The sequence below is a fragment of the Cryptosporidium ubiquitum genome (genome assembly GCF_001865345.1).
Source record: "Cryptosporidium ubiquitum isolate 39726 chromosome Unknown contig_8, whole genome shotgun sequence".
Classification (NCBI taxonomy): Eukaryota; Apicomplexa; class Conoidasida; order Eucoccidiorida; family Cryptosporidiidae; genus Cryptosporidium; species Cryptosporidium ubiquitum.
In genome coordinates, this window is record NW_021639831.1 from 61,119 (window position 1) to 83,661 (window position 22,543).

Genomic DNA, 22,543 nt, shown 5'->3' on the forward strand with positions numbered 1-22,543 from the left:
ATATTTATATATATTTATATATTATTTCATCCAAGATTAATCAAAGGATCAAGTTCATCTATCAAAATAATAAACAATGCCCACAAATCCCAGGTACAGTTTCTTATATATGTGCTCAAAGTATTCTTAATAAACAAAATATACTATGTATGAAATATTTTTTTCCCTTTTTTTCATTCACACCCTGAGGGTTTACAACTTTTTAAACTATTAGGCGCCATAGTCCTGTAATCATCGTCTATTAATTAGTTGATTTTGATTTTTGCTTTTTCTCCTGAATTTTGCAATTTTTGGCCCCTAATAAACCTGAAACTTTAAATATTATTGCAAATTCAATTTTGTTATTTTCGTCATTATATTTTTATTTTCTTTTTTCTTTTTATAATATTTGCATGTGGGTATTAATTGCATGCAAGTTTGCAGTTAGCAAATTTTTGGTATATATTACGTGTAAAAAAAATAATAAAATATTATCAATTTTATAGGCTAGTTTAAAATTAATGTATGTTAATTAGTTAATAATAATTAATACTTTGGGTAATAATAATCAAACACAAAATTCGGTTAAGTTAACGAAAAATATATTCGTCCAAACCAATTCCTTTATTTAGGTAAAATAACTATCAGCTAATAAAAATCTTAAACAATAGGGAATTAATTTTTATTATTTATGAATCAATTTTATTTTAATAATTCATACTTTTTATTTTTATATTTTTTTGTATTGCGGTTACTACTTTTTATAACTTTTACAATTAAAAAACTATTATTTTACTATATTATTAATAATTCATTTAATATTACTTCTATTATCATTTATTACTAATATTATATACTAAAACAATTATTTACACAAGTAACTGAACTTTTGGCGGGAAGATTATAATTAATCTTGATAGCTGATTTATTATTTTAAAAATATATACAAAACAAAGAAAATAGACTAGGGAAAGTGTATTGTTTCTTTGTGTTCATTTCGGTCAAAAAATTCCTATAGAAAAGTACTTGAGGCTCATGCAGTCTGTTGTTTTCGAATTTTTGGAATAACAATTAACAAGAAACCCACCTTATTTATTTAAGCATTTGACCAAAAAAAAGTGTGTAAAGATATCATTAATACTTGGAATTCATCTTGATTATTAATAGGAATATATGTCTTTTTTCAGCAACCTTTCTACTAGTGGAGGGCAAGGACTTGGGTTTGGAGGATCTTCAACCAACTTCAATTTTGGCACCCCCTCTACAAATACCAATTTGTTTGACAATAAGTCATCTCTGTTTCCAACCCAATCTACATTGAATAATTCAAATAATGCTTTATCTAGTAGTTTTCTAAATTCTGGTTCAACTAGCACCAATTTATTTGGTACTTCAAATTCAAACCAAAATCAAGGAACGGGATTAAATTTTGGGGTAAACTCATTTTCAATGAGTAGCACACAACTTGGTGGCCAAAACCAATCAGTTACTTCAAATATGATGAATTTGCCACACCAGCAAAGACAAGAACTTGAAAGAATAGAGAAGCGAAAGTCATCCTTACAAAAAGGGCTCTCATTACAAATGAATCCAAGCATGACTGCATTAACTTACCAATTGGATGAGAAGGCTCCAGAAAAGCAGCAAGAAGTAGATAATTATATATATTACAACTTGAATGACGAAGGAATTATTAAAAGTTTGAATGATGCAAAAAAACTGAATCCAAATCCAAGTAAATGCTATACCCTCCCAATAAAAGGATTCGGAGAATTAGTACAGAGAGAACAACAACAAAGAAAAGAACTGGAAAATCTGCTGTGTGAGATGAAATCTGTAAAGGATGAAAACGTTAAAATTCTTCAGACGTTAAATACCAGTACAATTAAAAGAGTTGAAGAGTGCAAAAAAAGGCATCAAAGTATTATTCATCAACTGGTTCATATTTCATGCATGATTGAAGAATACGGTGAGAAAAACCACCTTGCTCAAGTTAATTATCAATTAGATAATCAACTGAATCAGGTTATGTATCAAATACAAGAAAATCATATGAGACTTGGAGCCTGGCAGTCTTCAATTAATCAAATTGAAACAAATATTAAGTACATTGATGAACAATTGAATGAGAGTGATTCAAAAAATTGTAATGACCTTAAAAATCTTCTTGAAAGTTCTCCTAATAAATCTACTAATAATGCTTTTTCTGAACACTTTAGCCCTTCTGATCAAAAAGGCTCTGAAAACAATAATTCAATTTCTGAATTAAATAGATTACAGCCAACCCAACAATTATCCTCATTAAACGGAACATATTCTGACGTTTCTAAGAACTCCAGAGAAGTCTCTATTAGCTCTCCAAGTAATGTGGAGGCCATTTTCGAGACTCTAGATAGTCAGCAACAATTATTAGAGTCACTTAGTGATACCGTCAGAAATGATTCACTTTTAATTCAACAATTTATCTCCAAAGTTTAATTAGAATTATATCTGTTATACAAACACCCATATAGGAATACCATAATTATATATCTATCTATACATTAATTATTTAATTTTGTTAACTCTCGAACTCATTTCGCTTACAAATAATTCACTAAACCTTACTAGTTTTAAAACACTTCGTCTATTAAAGAAAACACGATAATTAAATATAAAAATTTAATCTGACTACCTATTAATAATACTAATATTATTATTCGAGATATTACACTTTAAACTCCAAGAAATAAGAAAAAAGATGAGATCTAAATGCTTATGCCTTGTATGCTCTGGAGGCTCTTCTACCTCTTGCCTTCTCAAACTTGCGTCCCTTTGATTGTACGCGAGGTCTTGATGTGCTCTTTGGCAAACCTGGAGCTCTACCAAAGTATTTCTCCTGAATTCTAGCCTTTGTCTTTCCTCTGAGTAAGACAACATTAGAACCCTTTGGAGCCCTTAAAGCTAATTGATCAAAAGTCAAGCACTCTCCTCCGTACTTTTCAATGTGCTTTCTGGCAGTCTCAGTGAATCTTAAAGCACAAACTGTCAACTTTGGGATCTTCAAGACTCTAGTGTCATCAGTAACGGTACCAACTACTGCTGCGATCTTGCCCTCTTTTCCGTTCATGAAACTGACAAGACGAGAAACAGAGATAGGTGCCTGGAATCTTCTAGCCATCTTTAAACGATGGAGAACAGTGCTGTTAAAAGAAGAGTTTGTTCTACGATCCAAGAATGTATAGAGTTTTGACAACAATATACGATATGGGTTTGTTGAACGAGTTCTCTTAGATTGAGTCTTCTTGACACGACCACCTGCCTTTAAATCAATACCCATGTTTAATTCCTAGCAACAAAGAAAATCTTTACTCAAACTTAGTTGAAAAATAAAATCCAGTTTCCTTATAGAAACTCTTTTCTTTTTACTTTAAAGAAATTTACTACTCCCACGCTTTGCTTAATTATTTTTTTTTTTGCCTTTTTGTCTCCATTATTTATTTACTATTATTAGAGACGCCAACTATTTGGCCAGTGGCGCGTTTTGTGGCGCCAAAATGGGCATTGTGGTTGGCCTGCAACGGTATTGAAAGAAAAACAAGTGAATAAAGGCGCGTAATTATTAATATTGTAATTAAACAGGAAAAATGCTTTAAATGTATAGTTTATTCGTTATTTTCTATTATAATGTTTTTTTAATTAATATAACAGAAACTATTTTTGGGTGCCCTATATATTAGAACAATTTACGGGAAATTTATAGAGTGAGATTCTTTTAAATTTTCGATTGCTATATAAAGAAATGTCTTGATATTACTACTTTTGTAAAGCTGCGGATATTCTCCTCTCTAACTTTTTAGCAATAACTTGCATCTGCTGATCCAAAAACTGTTTCCAAGCAATTGCCTCCTCTTGCTTATTGTGAGAAGAGGCTGAAAACTCTGTGTCCCACTGCTTCATCCCCTTTTTCCACTGTCTTAAACTGTGGAGTTCATGCTCCAGTAACTTTCTAGTAATGTCCTTGTTTGTTGCAACAGAACTGCCTGCAATGGACCCACTGTTTGGACGCAAACTCTGAAGAATAGATGCTATTTTGGATGCTTGAGCGTTTAGCTGGCTATGCTCATGAATGCTATTTCCCATAACTGAAGACGAAATTGATGGGTAATGCAAGCTAGTGTTGTTCATGAGTGAGCCAGGTGCAGGGGGGTTAATACTGGAAGAAGCTGGAAGAGTGTTGCTGTTCAAATTGGTACCATAGCAATTTGATATGCAGTAGTCCAAGTTATTCCCATATATCTGAGAAGAGTTTGCGTTTGTCACCCCACTGTTATTAGTTGGTTGAATAAAACTTATCCCAGCTACACTACTGCTTCTTTCTCCTACTTTTGAATCACTTCCAACAAACTTTTCGTCTGTCTGTGTTGTTCTGTTTATATTTAACTCGTTACTCTTTTTTAATTCATTCAACTCGTTTTTAATATCTGTAAGTAGTGGCATCAAAACCATGGGTGACTCTGGATACATTATCGGCGAATTATTTGTCAATGTTGGGAGAATCTGCTGGCTTGAAGATTCACTCGTTAATGTGTGGGTACGTTTTAAGAGCGTTGGTGCTTTTATATCCTGAGATTTTGGGGCTTCTAGAGTTGCTTGAATTTCACTGGGATATCCTGAAGGAGCTGAAGAGTCACAGTTGTTTCCTGCAATATCAGACTCTCCTATGTTCTTAATTAATGGAGAAACAGAGCACGCTCTCATTCTGGAATTTCTGCTCTTTTCTGTGAACTGCCTTAGCTCCTTTAATAGATTCTTTTCCCGGCTTTCAGTGGCCCGGAGCTTCTCATAAAGTTTCTTCATTGTCTTTTCCAAAGAACTGATAACATCGCTGTTCCTTTTAGATACTTCTGAAATTTCCGTCTCCTTTTCATTTTCGTTTCCTGTAGTCAAAGAGTCCCTATTTGTTTCTTCCCCACTAACACCATGTAGCTGGCCGTTTCTAGTACTCTGTCTCAAATCCCTAATATCATTTGATCCGGTTCCATCGGATGAGCCATACCCAAGAGAGTTCCCAATATTGTTGATCTGTTTATGGAGATGCAAAATAGTATAAAGCAGCTCCTCTTTTTGTTTCATCTCCTCCTGGATTTGTTGCTGGAGAACCTGGCAAGTTTTCTGAGTCTCCCTTTCAATATCTCGATTCCTCATCTCTAAGTCTTCAATCATTCTACGCAATTCACAAATCTCCTTATCTTTATTTGAGGAATTCATTCCCTCGTATAACTCCTTCTCTCGGCTCTTAATTACGCCTTCCATTTCTTGTAAAAGGTCCTCACTTCTTTGAATAGCCAATTCTCGCTCAAAAAGCTGCTTGTCTCTCTCCTCAATCCTAATTAACTCATCTAGAAGAGGTTTTTTCTCCAATTGTAGTTGTCTCTCTCTTCCCTCCAAATCTCTTTCACGATCTTTCAGCTCTTGGTCTTTCTCCTTCAAATCTGTTTCCCTGCGATCAATAGAACATTCTTTCTCAATTAATAAAGCTTCTCGCCTACTTAAAGCAGATTCTTTAGTTCTGTTTGTGTTCTCCCTTTCCTCCACCTTAACCTCCCTTGCAAGAAGACTTTCCTCAACTATCTTAGTTCTTTGTCCTAAACTATTCATTTCTCTCTCAAAATCATTCAAGTTCATCTCTCTTTCTAACAAACCCTTCTCCTTTTCCATCAGCTTGTTCTCACGATCGATCAACTTATTCTCTTTTTCAACCAACCTACTTTCACGGTCTATGAACTTTCCTTCCTTATCCTTAAGTCTGCTTTCCTTTTCATACAATTGCCCTTCTCTCTCTTCAAGAGACCTTCTTTCAGACTCACTCAAAGCAGCTCTCTGATTATTCAGCAGGACTTCTCTGTTATCGAGCTCCCTCTCCCTAGTTGAAATATTCTTTTGACGTTTATCCAACTCAAACCAAAACTCCTCAAATTCTTTTTGACGGCTCTCAAGCTCATTAATATAAACATCAAATTCCTTTTGCTTATTTTCCAAATCTACCTTCTGAGAGTTGAGTGAACACTCCAAGTCTTTCACTGACTTTTCTCTTTCCTCAAGCTCCCTTAGACGGGATTCTTGATAAGCCACCTGAGTCTTCCTTAAATCCTGACTTTCTCTTTCCTCCTTTAATGCCTTCCTGCTATCATCTAATTCCCTCCTGATTTCTACCAGCTCTCTTTCCAAGCTTCTAAGCTGTGTTTCATATTGCATACTCATCTTCTGTAAATTGTCATTCTTTGCATGTTCCAACTTTACATAAAATTGGTGTTCATCCTCCTCCATCTGTTTTGATTTTGTCATCAACGCTTTTTCCAAACTCACAAGTTCGTCCTTTAGTGAGTCGAGCGATTTTTGTTTTTCATTAAGTTCTAATTTTTGGGATCGGAATTCAATTCCTTGTCTATCCAACTCATTTTTTTGAGATTCAAGTTCAGCTTTGAGCTTCTTCGTTTCAGTCTTTCCAGCTTCAAGTTCTTTTAACTTTTGTTCCAATTCACTCTTAATTTGTTCTACACTTCTCTTCTCAGCTTCAATCTCGCTACGGTTTTTCTCGAATTCCTTCTTCAGTCTCTCGTATTCGGCTTTGCCATTCTCCAACTCTAATTTTGCATTTTCAATCTCAGTTAGCTTCTTATTGTAATCTGAAGTGTGTTCAAATTGAACCTTTTCCATGTTTATAGAATAATCTTCAACCATTCTGTTGAAACTTTGTTCTCTCAAATTTAGATCGTCAACATAAGATTCGAATTCCTTCTGCTTTTCCAATATTTCCTTCTCCAAGTTAGATATGGACAAGGATCTTTGGTCGAGCTCTTTAGTTTTGTCGTCGAGACTACGTTCTTGAAGCCTAAGCTTTTCTTCTAAATGAGACAGAGAAGCTTCTTTTCCAACCAAATATCCTTCTTTAGATACAACTGAGATTTCTCTCTCATGTAATTCTATTTCTTTCTCATTAGTAACTCCAGCAGTAGACTCCAAGTCATTGAACTTGTTTTTCCATGATTCAATTTCGTTACTTTTAATTTGGACGGTGTTAATGAGTTCCTCCAAGGAAGAGTATTTATTTGATTTTAAAGTTTCTCTCATTTCAGCCAAGTTTGTATTTACCCTATTATACTGCTCTAAAAGTGACTCATGCTCAATTTTTTCTATATCCAACTTTTCACTTAAATCTTGTATCTTTTCATCGTATTCTTTCCTAACATTTTTTAGATCATTAATATCCAGTTCTCTAGCTTGTTTTAGAGAGTTGACTTCGTTAATTAATTTTTGGTTATTAGATTTGTACTCTGAAATCATGTCTTTATAACCATCCAATTCGTTTTCTAATTGTGTTTTTTTTAGTTCTAGCTCTTCTGCTCGTTTATCATTCTGTATAGAGTTTTCTAATTCGTCTATCCTACTTAATGCATCCTTATATAATTTCCAATAATTATCGGCTTCTTCAGAATTTACTGTATTGTTATTATCATTTTGCTCAGAAATTAGTTGCTCAAGCCTCTCCAACTCCTGCATAAGTTGGTTATTCCTTTCTTTCTCCAAATTCAATTCAGTTTCAAACCTTCTACTCTGAGACTCTGCTATTGATAATTCATCTCTACTTTTGTGATATAACGAGCGCTCATTCTCTACTTGGCGTTGTAAATCTTCCATGGCATTTCTAATTAATACCATGAACCTAGCACTGTCAGGGTCATTTTCATCCAATATCCCCTGTGAAAACCTCACATCTGCCACATCATTGACAGTCTTCACACCTTCATATTCCATCTCGTTTAAATCCGGATTAATAGGCATAGAATGTTGTTGCTATTTAATACTTGTTCATCCGAAACAGACTCCTTGCCTTTTTATTCGACTTAACAAAAAGTTGGGTGAGATAAGGATTTTACAACCCTTCAGGTTTAAAAAATTATTGTCTTCAATGCTTCCTCTTCACCCTATTTTTATATTTAAATATATTTTCCCTCTTGCTCCTTTTATTTTTTATTAACTCATTACCCCACACTATATGTCTATATTGGAGTTCAAATCAGTTTAGCGCCAAATATTACATGCATATTTTGCCCGCCTTTAGTTCAGGCAATTTTGCATATTATAAATGAAAAATTAGAATGTTATTTCAGTAAATATACCAGGAATTTTTAAAAAAGATGTTTTATGCGAAAGCAAAATAAAATTTCTCTTCAAATAGCTCCTACATATCAAATTACACTTTAAATAATAGAGAGTTCGTTGACTTTGATGAAAATAAATGAGTATCTATGCTTCAATCACGATGCAAAAACTGTATGTATCAGAATCAAACTACTTTTGGAAGAAAAAAGAGGTTATTTTAATTCGGTAAGTAACCCCCACAAAAAACACATGAGACTCACATATAGTAAAAAGGAGAAATCACAGGTACCGTTAAATTAATTTGCATGAAAATTTTAGGTATCGAAATTAATGTGGGATCAAATTAAAAATATAATTAATGAGTGAGAAAAAGTCAGATCTTCATTGTTCAACTGAATGCACAGCCCATAAAGGCTAGAAAACGAGTAGTATTAAATCCATCATGATATCTAACATCAATGAAAAAGGTTTGTCAAGTTAGACGTTACGTCTTGTAGAGTATTGCACCTATACAGGACGTTACGATGACGTCGTCCCAAGGAGACAGAGACAAAACAAGATGCAGCTTCCTGATGTAAGAATCTTTCCAGCTCCGCTAACCTTCTAAGAGCGAATTCTTGAATCACAATCTTGATTTCTCCTTAAAAAAACTACATCTGGCTAGTTCTTAATAAAATTATAATTGGTTGGCTATTTTTATGTTTAGCGCTTCATTTTTACAAGATTTTGTGTTGCGCTATCATTTTATGATCCGAATTCATGCTCTTTAATAATGCTTAGTCTAGATATTTCCTTTGAGTACATCCTATTAATTCGGCAGCTAATTTAATTTTGAAGTCTATCCATACCGAAAACTATGAGTAAATGTATACGGTGTTGATCAATTTGTATTCATGGCAATTCAAACGAAGTTATGAACGAAAAGGAAATATTTTATAATTGTTACGAGGCTATTAACAGGTTCAGAACATCTTACTAGTTGTCGTCTATAAAAATTTGCGAGAACATAAGATAAGTATGAATTTAAAAATTATCTAAGGCTTGAAATCTGCAGTTGGCGCAAAATGTTTATATTTGTTTGCAACCAATATCTCTCTTCAATAAATTATGAGGATTTGGGATGAAGGAAACAATATGACAATTTAGTTACAAGAAGATTCACCAATCACCTCCCCACTATATTTTCGATTTAATACTAAACACGTCTTTTCATTCATCCAACCCAACTTTCTTCTGTTACTATCCTTACATAACAATCCACATGGTTACCGCCAACAATGTTCCGATATTTCCTATAGTGCAAACTTCCACATACCGCATGGCGGCACATTAGTGCTACGTACTGTCGCCATAGGCGCGCCGGCGGTTGTATTAATATTAGAATTAATTGAATTAGCAAGGGAATCTTAATAATATTTTGAAAATAAAATCAAAGTAGAATAGGAAGTGTTTGTGGGCAAGGTAAGGATATTGCAACTGGAATATATATATTTTTTGGAGAGTGATCAAATTCTGAGCATTCCCCCGTCTGTGCATTTGAACAGCATAGAGTATATTTTTGTGAAAACAAACACATCAAGCTGCTAAGGTGAAAATTAATTGGTGATATAATAGGAAAAAGTAATCTATTCAGTTATACTCAATCTATTTATAAATTAGTTCTTTTCTATACCGGTTTCTAAACGAGTTCCTGGTCTTATTTTTAAACAGACTTTCACATACCATTAATAAATCAATTCGATGATTTAAGCTTGACGTAACTATCTGTGGTAATAAGTGTAATATATGTTTTAATTAACCCAATCAGTTGGGCTTTCTGTTTTAAACTTTAAATATAGTCCTTGTTTGAGAGATCAGACGAGGATAAGAAGATTTATATTACTATAATGAATGGTGGTAACAGTATCCTACCAACGATGTCAGCTTATGGAAGGGAAATGGACCACCACCACTATAATGGGGTTCCTTCATCAGGGAATTCTAATATGTTGACAGGCTACCCTATTTTATACCAGAACAATCACCATAATCACCCAGCAGGAGACCTTCTTACACTGCAAATGCAACTTCAAGGGAACCCATCTAATAATGAAAATGAAAACACTCTAGCAGCCTTACAGAGAAACTGGATTGCTTTGCAACAGAATAATGGTAATGTTGGAGGAACAGGAACTGGTGCCAATAACGGTATGTTGCATTCATCTATTCACCACCCCTCTGCAATGACATTACCAAACGATGATATGGGCTACATGAGGAATCTGATCCCGATTGGTGGAAATAATTCATCTCCACTCCACTCAAACCAGTCTACTCTTTTGGATTCTTTAAAATTTGGAGGTGGTTTGGAGCCTCCACAAGTTTCTCAATATGGGCATCATCATCACTTGTCAAATGGAAGTTTACAACCAAGTATCTTGGATAATGGAATATTGGGGAATAATGTAGGAATTCCAGGAATGGGTCGTAACAACCAAATGAATGTAGGAGCTTCTCCGAACGGTAGATTACAAATGCCTATGAATCCAAATAATGGTTTGGGTGTAAATGTAGATATGGTTTCAAATAATGGAATGATCCCAATGAATTGTAATAACCCTATTTCCGGAAATGTAATCGTGAATACAAATACAAATAACAACATTGAGTGGCAAGGAGGTATACCGATTCGTAACATTCCTGACTTAATGACTATGTTGGATTTATCAGATATACCGCCGCATGTCCAAATTCCAAAATATTATGAGGGCATTAAAATATCTCTGGGAGAAGCAGGACGTGAAATTCTCAGGTGTTATATTAATCAAAGAGGTATTAGAGGAAAGTTTATGAGCTCTAGCAATCTTCAACAGTTATTAAGAGTTGCACATCAATGTGGACTATGGAACGCAGCAGTGAGGTTGCATTTAGAGTTTATTGGAGAGATTCCTATGACAGCCAGTCATGCTGAAATGAGAAAGTATAAGAGTCTTCAGACAAAGCGCAGGTTATCAAAAAGGATCTCAGTTTTGTCTAAATTTGGAGCTCCTGTCGTTCGTAGAGCTGATGGAGAGGAGACTATAGAGTATAGAGATGGGATGAAGCTTTCTCTTGGAGTTGATGGTAGAAAGCTGTTATTAAAGCGTATTAGAGAGACCAGAAGTTCAAGAGAAAATGAAATAAACAATTTGTTTTCCAAGTACGGCCTAAAATATAGTCAACTCAGAAATGCAACTATTCACGAGTTATGTAGGATGGCTTATGTCTGTGGTCTCTGGGAAGAAGCTGTTAAGCTTCATTTTCAACATATAAGAAAGAAAGCTCATGAAAGTACTTCAAACCAGCAGGAGTCTGGAAGTGATCTTGATAGTGAAATGGATTTGAATAAGGACAGAGGAGACGATGAAATGATATCCAATAACTTTTTACAACAGCTTCACAATCCCAATATTGATATGTTAAATGTAAATGGTCCAGGTAATCCTGGTGGTTTAACGGGAGGTAGTACAGGCGGAATTTCCCAGAATCCGGTTATGGGAACTATGGGTACTGATCCTGTTCATGTTGGTGGAAGTTCTGCTACACAAAGTGCAGCTCATCATGTGCATCAACACCCTTCGATTCATCCAGTCTCACATATTCCAACAGGTTTGGGTCGCTTTGGAATGTCATCTGTTGGTGGGTCCGTTGCTAACAGTAGTGGAAACAAGTCTGGTGGTGATGGTGGGAATACAAGCTCGAATGTTAATACTAATGGAGGTTTATCTGGTGCAAATTCAATGATTGGAATTGTAGATAATGGTGGTGGTATCCACCCATCAATGGTAATTCCGAATAATGGAGGAACGACTGTGAATAATACTGGAGCTCATACAATCCCAGGTGATCATCTGAACTATGATGATTATAGAAATTATATTTTGGATGGAGGAAGCAATACTGGAAATATTGATAATACTGGTTTGTCATCGATGAGAAATGGCACTATGGAAAACCTAAGTAGTCGTATCATTAGACATGATACAAGGGGGAATAATATGGGAGCTTCTTCAAATAGTATTAACAAAGTATTGGGTAGTAGTCCTAATACTGTAAATAATGGGGCAGTAAGTAATAATGGTGGAGGAAATAATGTTAAAAATGTTGGTGGTAATAATCCAGATGTAAATGATTTGAATGGGAATAGTATCTTAACTGGGATCGAAAATGATGGTCTAATTGGAATGTCGACAGGTGCATTGGGAGCTTTTGTTGGTTCAAGTTCTTCAGGAGCAAGAAATGGCCTTTCAAATTATGACGGTATTGGTGTTCCAAGTACAGGAGGTACAGGATATGATGATTATTCATTATTATCGGCATCATTGAGAAAGAGAGGAAAGGTTAGTAATACTCATATGGTTTCAGGTCTTGGAGCTGTAGATGACTCTAATTCGAATGATTTATCAACTCCTAGTATTGTCTCACATCCTAATACATCATCATTTGTTATGGAGACAATATCAGGTATTTTAGGAGACGAACCCTTAGGAAACAATAATATGAGCGATAAAATGAATAATTACAAAGGTAACAATTTATCTTCAGTCTTGGGAAACGATATTGGGATTTGCCAAAAAAATGAAGTTCCTCAATTATCAGCAGTTGTTGTGTTGGCAGCAGCAAAGGCTGCAGAAGCAGCACAAGGATACGATAATAATGATAAAGAAGCTTTTAAAGAGAGTGAGAATACGTTAAATCAAGGTTTAGAAGTTGATTCAATGTTGAAAGGTCGCAAATCGGCATCTAATTCTCCAGTGTTATCATTAGACGGAGATAAAAACGAATTATCATCGGTTACTGTTTCACAGCCATTGGAAAATAATCAAGGAATTAATCAAGATTTATCAGCAGCCACAGAGGGCGAAGGAATTACAAGTTATCAGAAAGATTACTCTAATAATTGTAATATTAAAAATAATAATGGTAATAGAATTGAAGTACCTTTAGAGTCTAATATGTTATTAAGTGGTCACCAAAATGACCATTTATTGTTGGATACAGTTAATACTAAGATTATGCCGTCTGAAATTTGTATGGATGGAAAGTACGAGTTAATAGGAAATGGTATAACTATTAGTCACACAAACAATAATGATACTGATATTCCAACTGAAGGTGTGGGAGGTGGTGTTGTTTCTACTTCCTCTGCCGCAGTATCATCTACATCCTTGGAGGCATCTGACCCATTTTGTTTTCCTCCCCCAATAGCTCTACCTTCTACAACGGGTCATATAGAAAAGAATGATACTACCAGTGAAAATGAAAATAATATTATCAATAATAATATTGATAATAGTAGCAATATTGGCAATAACAACAGTAACCCAGAAAATGGTGTTTCATTGGTTTCTAGGGGTCTTACAACACAATCAACAACTGATACTAGTATAGAAACACCTGGAAATTAATAAAGCAATAATAATTAATAATTATATTTGAATTTATTGATAATTAGTTTATTTAATTAATATAATACTTGTTTTTCAGAGAATCATGGACCTTAAATTTGACTCAAACGTTGAGCGAAGGAGAATGATCGAGTACAATTATAGGAATGAATTATAATACAGTAATGATTAGATGATTATAGTAAATATATATTTATATAATTTTTTTTACTTAAGCAAATTTTAAATGTTAATAAAAAAATACTAGAGACATAATTAAAGAAGGTGGGAGTGACGAATAGTATTAAACAAGATAAACGTTGGTAAATACGATAGATTTTAAAAAAACAAAGAAATAAGTACTTTGTTTAATTTTTCTCTTATTTAATTAATATTTCTCTTTTATTTCTTTATTTACTCAATATGATCTCTTTTGATGTATTTTAACTCTTTTAATGTGGATAGCTTTTTTGTATTAGTACCGGTTTTTATATGCAAATTTTCACAATTTGCATGCATTTACACATAATACATGCAAGGTTTGCATAAGGAAAAACAAGCGCAGAAAAATTAATATTTAAGGTATTAAAATATGATATGATGAATTAATAATATAAGATTCTCGCCATCGAGCACTGATGCATAAAAAAAAAGGAAATGAGACTAAAATACTAATCAGGATAAAAAAATTGGATAAAATATTTATGCAAGAAACACTCAACTTTGCAGAAAAGCTGAGACCACATTTGAAAAAATGTGTGTCTTTGTTTCTATTAACAATATTGGTATTGAATGGTAAGTTAAGAAATGAAGGAGGGAATTTTTGGTTGCCAAAGAATATATTAAAAATTAAGACAAATCTTCCTAAAAATTGAGAAAACTATTATTAATTTACTTCAAACTGAAATTAACTCAAATTTAAATTAGAACCAATTAATTCAGAAAATGTCCCACAATTAAGAAGATTAGGATCTCATCATTTTCATCACACACATCACCATACACCTGTACAGGTCCAAGGAAGTATTGTAAGAACGCCAACTGCCCAGGGAATAGCAAGAGAGCTTCCTGTCCCAACACCACTATATTCCCAAGTTCCAGAAGTACGTGGATCTGAGGAAACTGTAACATCAATACAAGAAACAGTTGTTGAGACTGGTAATCCAAAATATTCAAAAAGAGACGTGATAGTCACCAGAGATCCATTTTATACATGTCCAATGGGATTTAACTTTGAAGGTAAGCTATTAAATCTAAATTTATTCTTGAAAATTGAAATAACTTTTGATCTTAATTAATTTTTTTTTTTATTTAAAGTTCCTACAATAGATGGAACATCGGCATCCCCTCAGCAAAAATGCTTTAAAATGGAAGTAGCAGACTTTGTTTTAGGATGCCCAAATGGTTGGGCATTTAATGGGATTAAATGTACAGGAGTTTTAACAGCAGATGCACAACAAGCATGTGATGAAGGCTCGGATATTTTAATGGATGAAAATGTTGGTATTCAATGTATTCAAAATCTTGTTGCTCCGAAACTTATTTCTTGTCCTGAAAATTACTTATTACAAGAAAATGAGTGTGTTTTTCCAATGCATTCAAAGCCTGATTTAATTTGTCCAGAATCCTTTGTGCCACTTAGTAATGGAAATTGCCAAAAAGATATAAGAGTTCCAGCAGCATTAGAATGTCCTCCCGAGTATATTTTAAACAACGGAGAATGTGAGAAAAGAGTGGAAGTCCCAGTATCTCAATTTAACAAAATCTGTCCATTAGGATTTACCTTGGATACCAATGGTAACTGTACAAAGCAAGTTAACGTGAATGCATTATTTGGTTGTAGAGAAGGATACGAAAAATCTACAATGGGAAACGGAGAAAATGGTTGTGTCAGATCAGTAATAATAGATGCAAGATATAGGTGTTCACAAGAGTAAGTTTAAATTGGTTTTTTCTTTGAATTTAATTTCAAATTTGATCTTTTTTTTAAAAAACTTTCATGGTAGATATGAGCTTGTAAATAATCAATGTATAAAGAAACTTACAAAACCCCCGATGGTTTCCTGTCAAGAAGGTAAGTTGATTGATAAATATCCAAATAACCAAGATTAAAATAGAATCTACTTAATACTTTCTAACTTAATTATTGATCAAAATTTAACTAAAATAGGTTATTCTCTGGAAAATAGTATAGAATGTGTCAAAGAAAAGAAGATACCAGCCAAATTTGAATGTCCCAAGAAAAAAGATTATATGTATAACCCACAAACAAAGTTATGTCATTCTATGAGTCATCATCATTCCCGTAAGTTAACTTAGTAACCAAAAAGATTGAAAAAATTAAAAACTAACCTAATTTGCAAATTGCAGAGAAAACACATCAACCTTTAGTAATATGTCCAGTGGGATCTATTGTACAAGATAATAATCACTGTGTATCTGTAGAGAAGTCGTTTCCAAAAGTTGAATGTTTGGAATCAGGTTAGTTACTCAATTTGTGAATTTTTTGAATTATATTGTAACTATTTTTGATAATTTAAAGGTTGGATTTTTGATGAAAACATGAAGTTATGTGTATATAATGAATATACAAGTGTTAATTTTGAATGTCCCATGAATTCTCAAAATATAGGTAATGGAAAGTAAGTTAATAGAAAGGCAAGGGAATTAATGGTAAAAATGATTTATCTTACTTTAAAAATATTAGATGTAAAGTAATGGAGACTGAAAGTACTGATATTGAATGCCCACCTGAATTTATTTATGAAGGAAATGGGTTATGTGTTAGTAGAATACAAGCAGATCCTCAGATTAAATGCCCGAACGGTAAGTCCTGGACAAATAACTTATGATTATTTTTTGAATTTAAAGAAAATATTTACATTTTAAAACTTTTTTTTTATAGGTTCATCTGCAACTCCTCAGGGAACATGTTTAAAAATTGAATTAATATTACCGAAACCATTATGCCCAGAAGGATTAAGACCATCAATAACAGTAATGGATGGACAAATTCCACTATGCATAGGAAGAGAAACTGTACCAAAACAAGAAACTTGTCCTTCAAATTATGAACTTGTAACGGCTTCTGATACTGGATTAAGGAGATGTAGAACATATACAAAGAGCGAACCAATAATAGCTTGTGCAAATGGATTTGTAGAGGATGCTCAAGGGTGCGTGCAGACTATTAAATCTTCCCCGAGATTGCTTTGTCCGGAAGACTACATACTTCAGTATTCCAGATGTATTAAACAAATTGAGGATATGCCAAACAAAATGTGCCCAGCAGGATTTGAATTGATTGATGATGACCAATGTAGTCAGACAGTTTACTCCAAACCAATTCCAAATTGTCCTGAGGATTATATGTTTGACAATATTGTTAAGAGATGTTATAAAGTAGATGTTCAGTATGACTTTGCATCTGTAGATACTAATGTTTACAAGCAGAATATTACAAACATTGTACAAACAGGAGAAAATAGTAATAAAGAGAAGAATGATGATGATGAGACAATTGAAGAAACTTTTCAAGTTAATAATGTTCCATTCCAAAACCAGATTCCAAATTACCCAGGCATAAGGTATCCTCCGTATCAGAGGTTACTTCCTCCTCAAACTCAATCTCAGTCCATAAGGCCTCCTCCAGTTCAAACGATTTATCCTCCTCAAGCATATTTACAAAATGGGGCCTATTCAAATTATGGGGGAATTATGCCTCAAACTACACAACTTAACACTGGTGCTGCAGGATATGGCTATCCCTTCCCGGGTTTCCAACAGTATGCACCTGCCCCAAGGTTCACAAATAGTCCATCTTACCCTGTTTATATGAGGAGTCTTTCAGAGGAAAAAAATGAATTATAAAATTTTAAATATGTTAATTTTAGAAGCCTTTTTCTAATATTAAAATAGGTTTATTGAATATAAATAAGTTGATTATCTTTATTTTCTTTACTTTCTTTACCACCACAACATTTTTATATAATATATATTTTATTTGATTCAACAATAATTAGGAAAAAAAGATCCCAAATTATTTTTTTTTTGATTAGAAATTTTATATAATTTAATAGAAAAATAGAATTCCAATTTCGAATTTGCTAGATTCTATGATTAGATTTTCAATTTTAGTTTACAATATGATGAAAAAATAAGAATTATATAGACAAAAATGTTAAAAATATGAATTGATAAGAAAAATAGAAAAGAAATATAAATTCAAGTAGGTATTTTTGTAGGAAGCTGTGGTTTTCATAACCTCGATACTCAAAAATCTGTTCAGCAATTTTTAATTTGCATGCATATATGTATATTTACAAAAATGCATAAATAATCTGTCCACATGCATTATTATTATGAAAAAGAATGTGCACACAAAGAAGTTTTGGTATATTTGGCAATAGAATATGAGTTATTTGGAGTAAAAGAAAAAAAAGCAAAAAATAAGTTAGATCTTTGAGAAAATGTTGTTAGAATAAATAAGAACGATTTGAAATTGTATTACTATGAAGAAAAAAAACATATAATATTTGTGATGAGATTATGTTGTTGTTTATGTATTGGATCAAGTTCTCAATAAGAAAGAAACAAATTAGTATTTTTTTGTGTGAAAATACCGAAAAAACAATCAAGAAAACAAAAAAAAAGCGGTAAACGCGCATTAAGATGGTTTATATCTGAATTGTCAAAAATAAATACTAATTTAAATAATTTGTAACGAATAAATTGGCGGTAAATAATGTAGACAGATACCAAGAAAAAAAAACATAAAAATACCTGGAAAAAAAGGTGAAAAAAGGCCCACAGAAAGGAATAGGAATTGATCAATATTAGTAAAGTTTCCGAGTTTTTTGGTCGTTTTCAGGGTATTACTGCCAAAAAGGATACAATTGACCTGAAATCAGCAAGATATCAGGGAAAAAACGACTGTGTGGGTTATAGTATAAGCTTAGGAAAAGATCGATGACAAGAATAAACTAAAGTAGTCTGGTGCAAGATTTAAACTTGAATCCAATGCTGAATCGATTGTATATGGCCGAGAAGGCCTTATCTATACTTCGCAGTGGCAATACCATACCATATCCTGAACCACAAGGTAGTGTAAAGAGTCAGTGGGATTTTTTGTTACAAGAGATGGTTTGGATGTCAAAAGATTACTATGAGGAGCGAAGATGGAAAATTAATGCAGCCAGACGTTTATCACAAATGGTTCAGAATTATTGGAGGAAAAAGATGCTCAATTTGGAACGCCATGTATCATCTAAGTGCAGCGCATTAATTCAGTCATTTTGGCTTGGGATTGCCGATAATGTGGATCCTGAATTAGTACCAAGCGATTTAAAGCCATATACGATGATTATTCAGTCAGAATCTGTTGGTGAGGATGGTAAGGTGAATGCCTCTAGGAGGCGTTTATATAATTACTGTTTAAGACAATTTGAGCAGAGCATGTATGAGTGTAGAAAGCTCAACGAATTGATCAAGAATACTAATGAGAGGAATAAGGAGAAGAGTATTGAGAATAATTCAGAAAATGATGTTCCAACTTCTCCAATGAGCATTGATATTGACCACGATAATGAAGGTTGTCAGTGGGTTGTGGATGAGGAATTATTACTGCAGTTGGATCCACTGGTATTTGTTGAATCTGTAATTCCGCAGAGTGCATCATCTACAGAGATAATTGAATCTGATAACTTATCTATTAAAGGTTCTGGAAACAGTCAAACTTTAGGATCTTCTGCTGGAGGTGGTGCAAATACAAATACAAATACAAATGCAAATACAAGCAATTCAGGAAACCCCGGTGGAGTTTCCTCCAAATCCTCAAACAATTTGGCAATAGCAAAGTATTCGGATATCTCTGATCTATTTAACGATTTTTCAAAAAAGCAGGAAATGGTAGTAGATTTTAACGATTATCGTAAGTACCTTGAAAATTGGGCGGACACTGTTCAAGTATTACTTCAGGGACCTGGAATAATTAATACAAGAGCAGAATTTCGTCCACCTAATCCTCACTTAGATTCAAAGAATTACTTGGTTGCTCCCAGATCCAACTTTATGGAAATGGAGGATATATCACTAATTCTTTCACTATTTGTACTTGCAGTCGATCACTTGCCAGCTTTCTTGAATCGTTATGTAGCATCATCTCCCTCAAATGTCGTATATAGATCTTCAGGAGGAATGATATCGGGTTCATCGTCACAAGAATCAATGGTGAATGACTTTAGTGTGGAAAGTAAGAGAAAGAGTAGGAGAAGAACAACTTCCAATGCGAAGAAGATTTCTGGTGTGATTCCTCCACATATTCAATCTTCGGTTTCAATACCAAATTCTGTTTCTGGTGGAATTGGCCTCCCACAATCGTCTGCCGTATCTTCCGGTGCAGGAGCTTTGGGAGGAGTGACAGGTGGAGCTGGAGTAGTAGTTTCGGGTTCTGGGGGGATTTCAGGGCCTAGCACTGTTCCAATGGTTGCTGATCAAACAACAAGCTTTGATATACTTGCGTATGCTGATACCTGGGATACTTCTGAGGATATTATATTGGTATATTTTGTTTCTCAGTACTCTTCTACATCCAGCTGTGGAATTTTGAGTAAGAAGGTGGTTTCAACAACAAATTGGAGCTTAATTGCATTATCCCATAACTACTTTTTTGGTGCTTTGTATGGGAGAATGAAAACACCAAGGCAATGCCAGGAGAGATGGAATTTTTTGAATAGGGATGAAGCTGAGGGGTCATCTGCTGAGAGTGTTGAAAAGAACAATAACAAGGATAAAGCTGAAAAGGCTTTTGGGGAAGATGTTGGGAATAGCAATGGAGATCCAAATACCAATATAAATAACAATAATATTACCAGTACTGTAATTAAGGTTGAAAGTGGTGAGACTGAAAAAGATATTACAAAGAGTGATATAGATAAATTAATGAAAAAGGAGAAACGGATTAATATGATGCCTAATTTGCATAAACGATACTTCATAAGTGATTCTCTTTTGAGACATTTGAAAGATTTCAGCGAATCCTTGGGAAATCCTAATAGTTTCGAAAACAAAATGGAGGATGTGAATCCCAAAGTTATTTCAGTAGAAGCTTGTGGGGAATTGAACGATGTAATAAAGTCATTTCCATTGGAGGATTCAAATGTTTTGGAAAATAGAGGAAACGGTATAAGTGAATTCAGCAATGATGACAATATGTTTTACACTATAAAGAAGATAATTCCTAGAATGACTATTTCGGATTTGTTAAAAAAGACCAAGGAAGAAAGAAACAAGACAGACAATCATTATTCAGAGACTAATTTGGGCTCCAACGATGATATTATAAATAATAGTGACTCTAATGGAATTGTTTCTCAAACAAATTTAGGTTCTGTGGGGAGCCAAAGCGAAACAAAGAGTAATAATGGAGTTTCCAATAATGATGAGGACGTTGGGGAAGCTATAGGGAAGAACCGACGAATTAAGAATATAAAGACAGTGGACTCTTACCAGAGTGAACAATTGGAGCTTTTATCCTCAATTGTGAGCAAATTTGGTGCTAACATGAGAAAGAGGTCATTACAGAATCAGCAATTCCAGGATTCTTTCCAGATTACTTCGTATCTGCAGACAATTCAACAAAATTATGGGTCAAACATCCTTCAAGATGGTGTATTACCACCTCACCAAAGCCATGCAAATTTAGTAGCACATGTTAATCAGATGCTAAATCAACATATAGAATCCACAATGACAAATAATAACAATACTGGCGGAAATATTGGTGTTGGTGGTAGTAGTAGTAACAATGCCCCTAATACTACTAATAGTGGCTTAAATACTAATCCAAGTAATGTTGGCACTTCTAATACTAATACTGGTGGAAATAATATGAACGTCAATATTGGTAACAACGGAAACAATATTGGTGGTGTTGGAAGTAATTCAAATACAGTAAATAATTCAGGCTCAGTAGGTCCTGTTACTGGCAACATGATGCCAAATCATACACAAGGGAATCTAAACAATCAGATAGGGGGAGGGGTTCATTCAGGATCTTCGAACTTTACTCCTCTTCCAAGTGGAATACCGGCCCATTTATTGGCTCCTGGAAATCTTCCTCCAGCGACGAGTGTTGAAGAATACCTGTCTCGTTTACCTGGTATTGATATACAATTAAAGCTGATTGATTATTCTTTAGATAGGTATCGGCAAAGTACAATGGGAGGGAGATACGGAGGGACTGGTATTTTAATATCAACCTCCTCGACCTGCAGAAAGCCTCAGTTACCCGAGTTTTTGCTGCAACGCTCGGTAATAAATAGCGGAGCTAATTCAGGGATGGCCGGAGGTGCGCAACAGGGAGCGAACGTTCATGGTTCTGGTCAGCATGCTGGAATGATGCCTCCTCAACAGGGAATGGTTCATCAAGGCGGAGGTGGAGGCGGAGGAGGTGAACAACAAGTTACCTTGCAGCAGTCCTCTTACACTCCCTCAGTGGTTTCTGGGCAACCTGGCCAGATTGTTCTTCCAAACAACCAAATGATCAAGGTTAAGAAGAGGGAGATTAACCAAAAGCAGGCTGTTACACAGGCTAATAACATCAAAAGAAGGAAAACCAGTATGATTATTCCCAACTCCCAACCTAATGGTATGATGGGGTCAAATGGTGCTCAAGGTGAGATAATAACATCTCATGGAAGGACCGGAATTATGCAGGGGATAACTCCACATATGGGAGGAGCAGGACAAGGGATTCCACAATCCCAAACACATTCACATCCTCATCCACTTTCACAACAACAGTCTGCTTCTTCGTCTCAGTTACACCCTCCGCCTCAGCAATATCAGTCTCAGCAATACCATCCTCAGCAACAACATCAACAACAGCAACAACAAAACCCACAACAACATCCGCAGCAACACCATCACCAACAGCAAATTCAGCAGAACCAGCATTCGATTCCCCATGTTCAGCATTCTCAGCATCAACAGTACCAACAACACCAACAACACCA

The 22,543-nt window shown here is 34.3% G+C and overlaps 6 protein-coding genes across 6 annotated transcripts in view; 4 read left to right on the forward strand and 2 right to left on the reverse strand.

The window, feature by feature from the left end:
* Positions 1–1,152: 1,152 nt before the first annotated feature.
* Positions 1,153–2,457, forward strand: cubi_01292 (uncharacterized protein; the record flags this gene model as incomplete). The annotated part of the gene is made up of 1 exon (XM_029018304.1): positions 1,153–2,457. The coding sequence occupies one exon, from the start codon at positions 1,153–1,155 to the stop codon at positions 2,455–2,457; it is 1,305 nt and encodes a 434-aa protein (XP_028873297.1).
* Positions 2,458–2,734: 277 nt separating this feature from the next.
* On the reverse strand, positions 2,735–3,298 carry cubi_01293 (ribosomal protein L18; the record flags this gene model as incomplete). The annotated part of the gene is made up of 1 exon (XM_029018305.1): positions 2,735–3,298. One exon carries the CDS (start codon positions 3,296–3,298, stop codon positions 2,735–2,737), a length of 564 nt encoding a protein of 187 aa, XP_028873298.1.
* A 476-nt stretch (positions 3,299–3,774) lies between these two features.
* Positions 3,775–7,776, reverse strand: cubi_01294 (uncharacterized protein; the record flags this gene model as incomplete). Its single annotated transcript, XM_029018306.1, has 1 exon — positions 3,775–7,776. One exon carries the CDS (start codon positions 7,774–7,776, stop codon positions 3,775–3,777), a length of 4,002 nt encoding a protein of 1,333 aa, XP_028873299.1.
* Positions 7,777–10,010: 2,234 nt separating this feature from the next.
* Positions 10,011–13,550, forward strand: cubi_01295 (uncharacterized protein; the record flags this gene model as incomplete). The annotated part of the gene is made up of 1 exon (XM_029018307.1): positions 10,011–13,550. One exon carries the CDS (start codon positions 10,011–10,013, stop codon positions 13,548–13,550), a length of 3,540 nt encoding a protein of 1,179 aa, XP_028873300.1.
* Positions 13,551–14,233: 683 nt separating this feature from the next.
* Positions 14,234–17,399, forward strand: cubi_01296 (oocyst wall protein 7; the record flags this gene model as incomplete). Its single annotated transcript, XM_029018308.1, has 9 exons — positions 14,234–14,324; positions 14,457–14,768; positions 14,859–15,462; positions 15,536–15,603; positions 15,700–15,834; positions 15,900–16,010; positions 16,162–16,171; positions 16,237–16,355; positions 16,435–17,399. 9 exons carry the CDS (start codon positions 14,234–14,236, stop codon positions 17,397–17,399), a joined length of 2,415 nt encoding a protein of 804 aa, XP_028873301.1.
* Positions 17,400–18,548: 1,149 nt separating this feature from the next.
* cubi_01297 (uncharacterized protein) overlaps positions 18,549–22,543 on the forward strand; it is a gene marked incomplete at both ends in the record, with an annotated part of 5,533 nt that continues 1,538 nt past the window's right edge. The window contains one exon of the mRNA XM_029018309.1: positions 18,549–22,543. This exon is cut by the window's right edge and continues 384 nt beyond it. Within this exon, the coding sequence (XP_028873302.1) occupies positions 18,549–22,543 (3,995 nt within the window).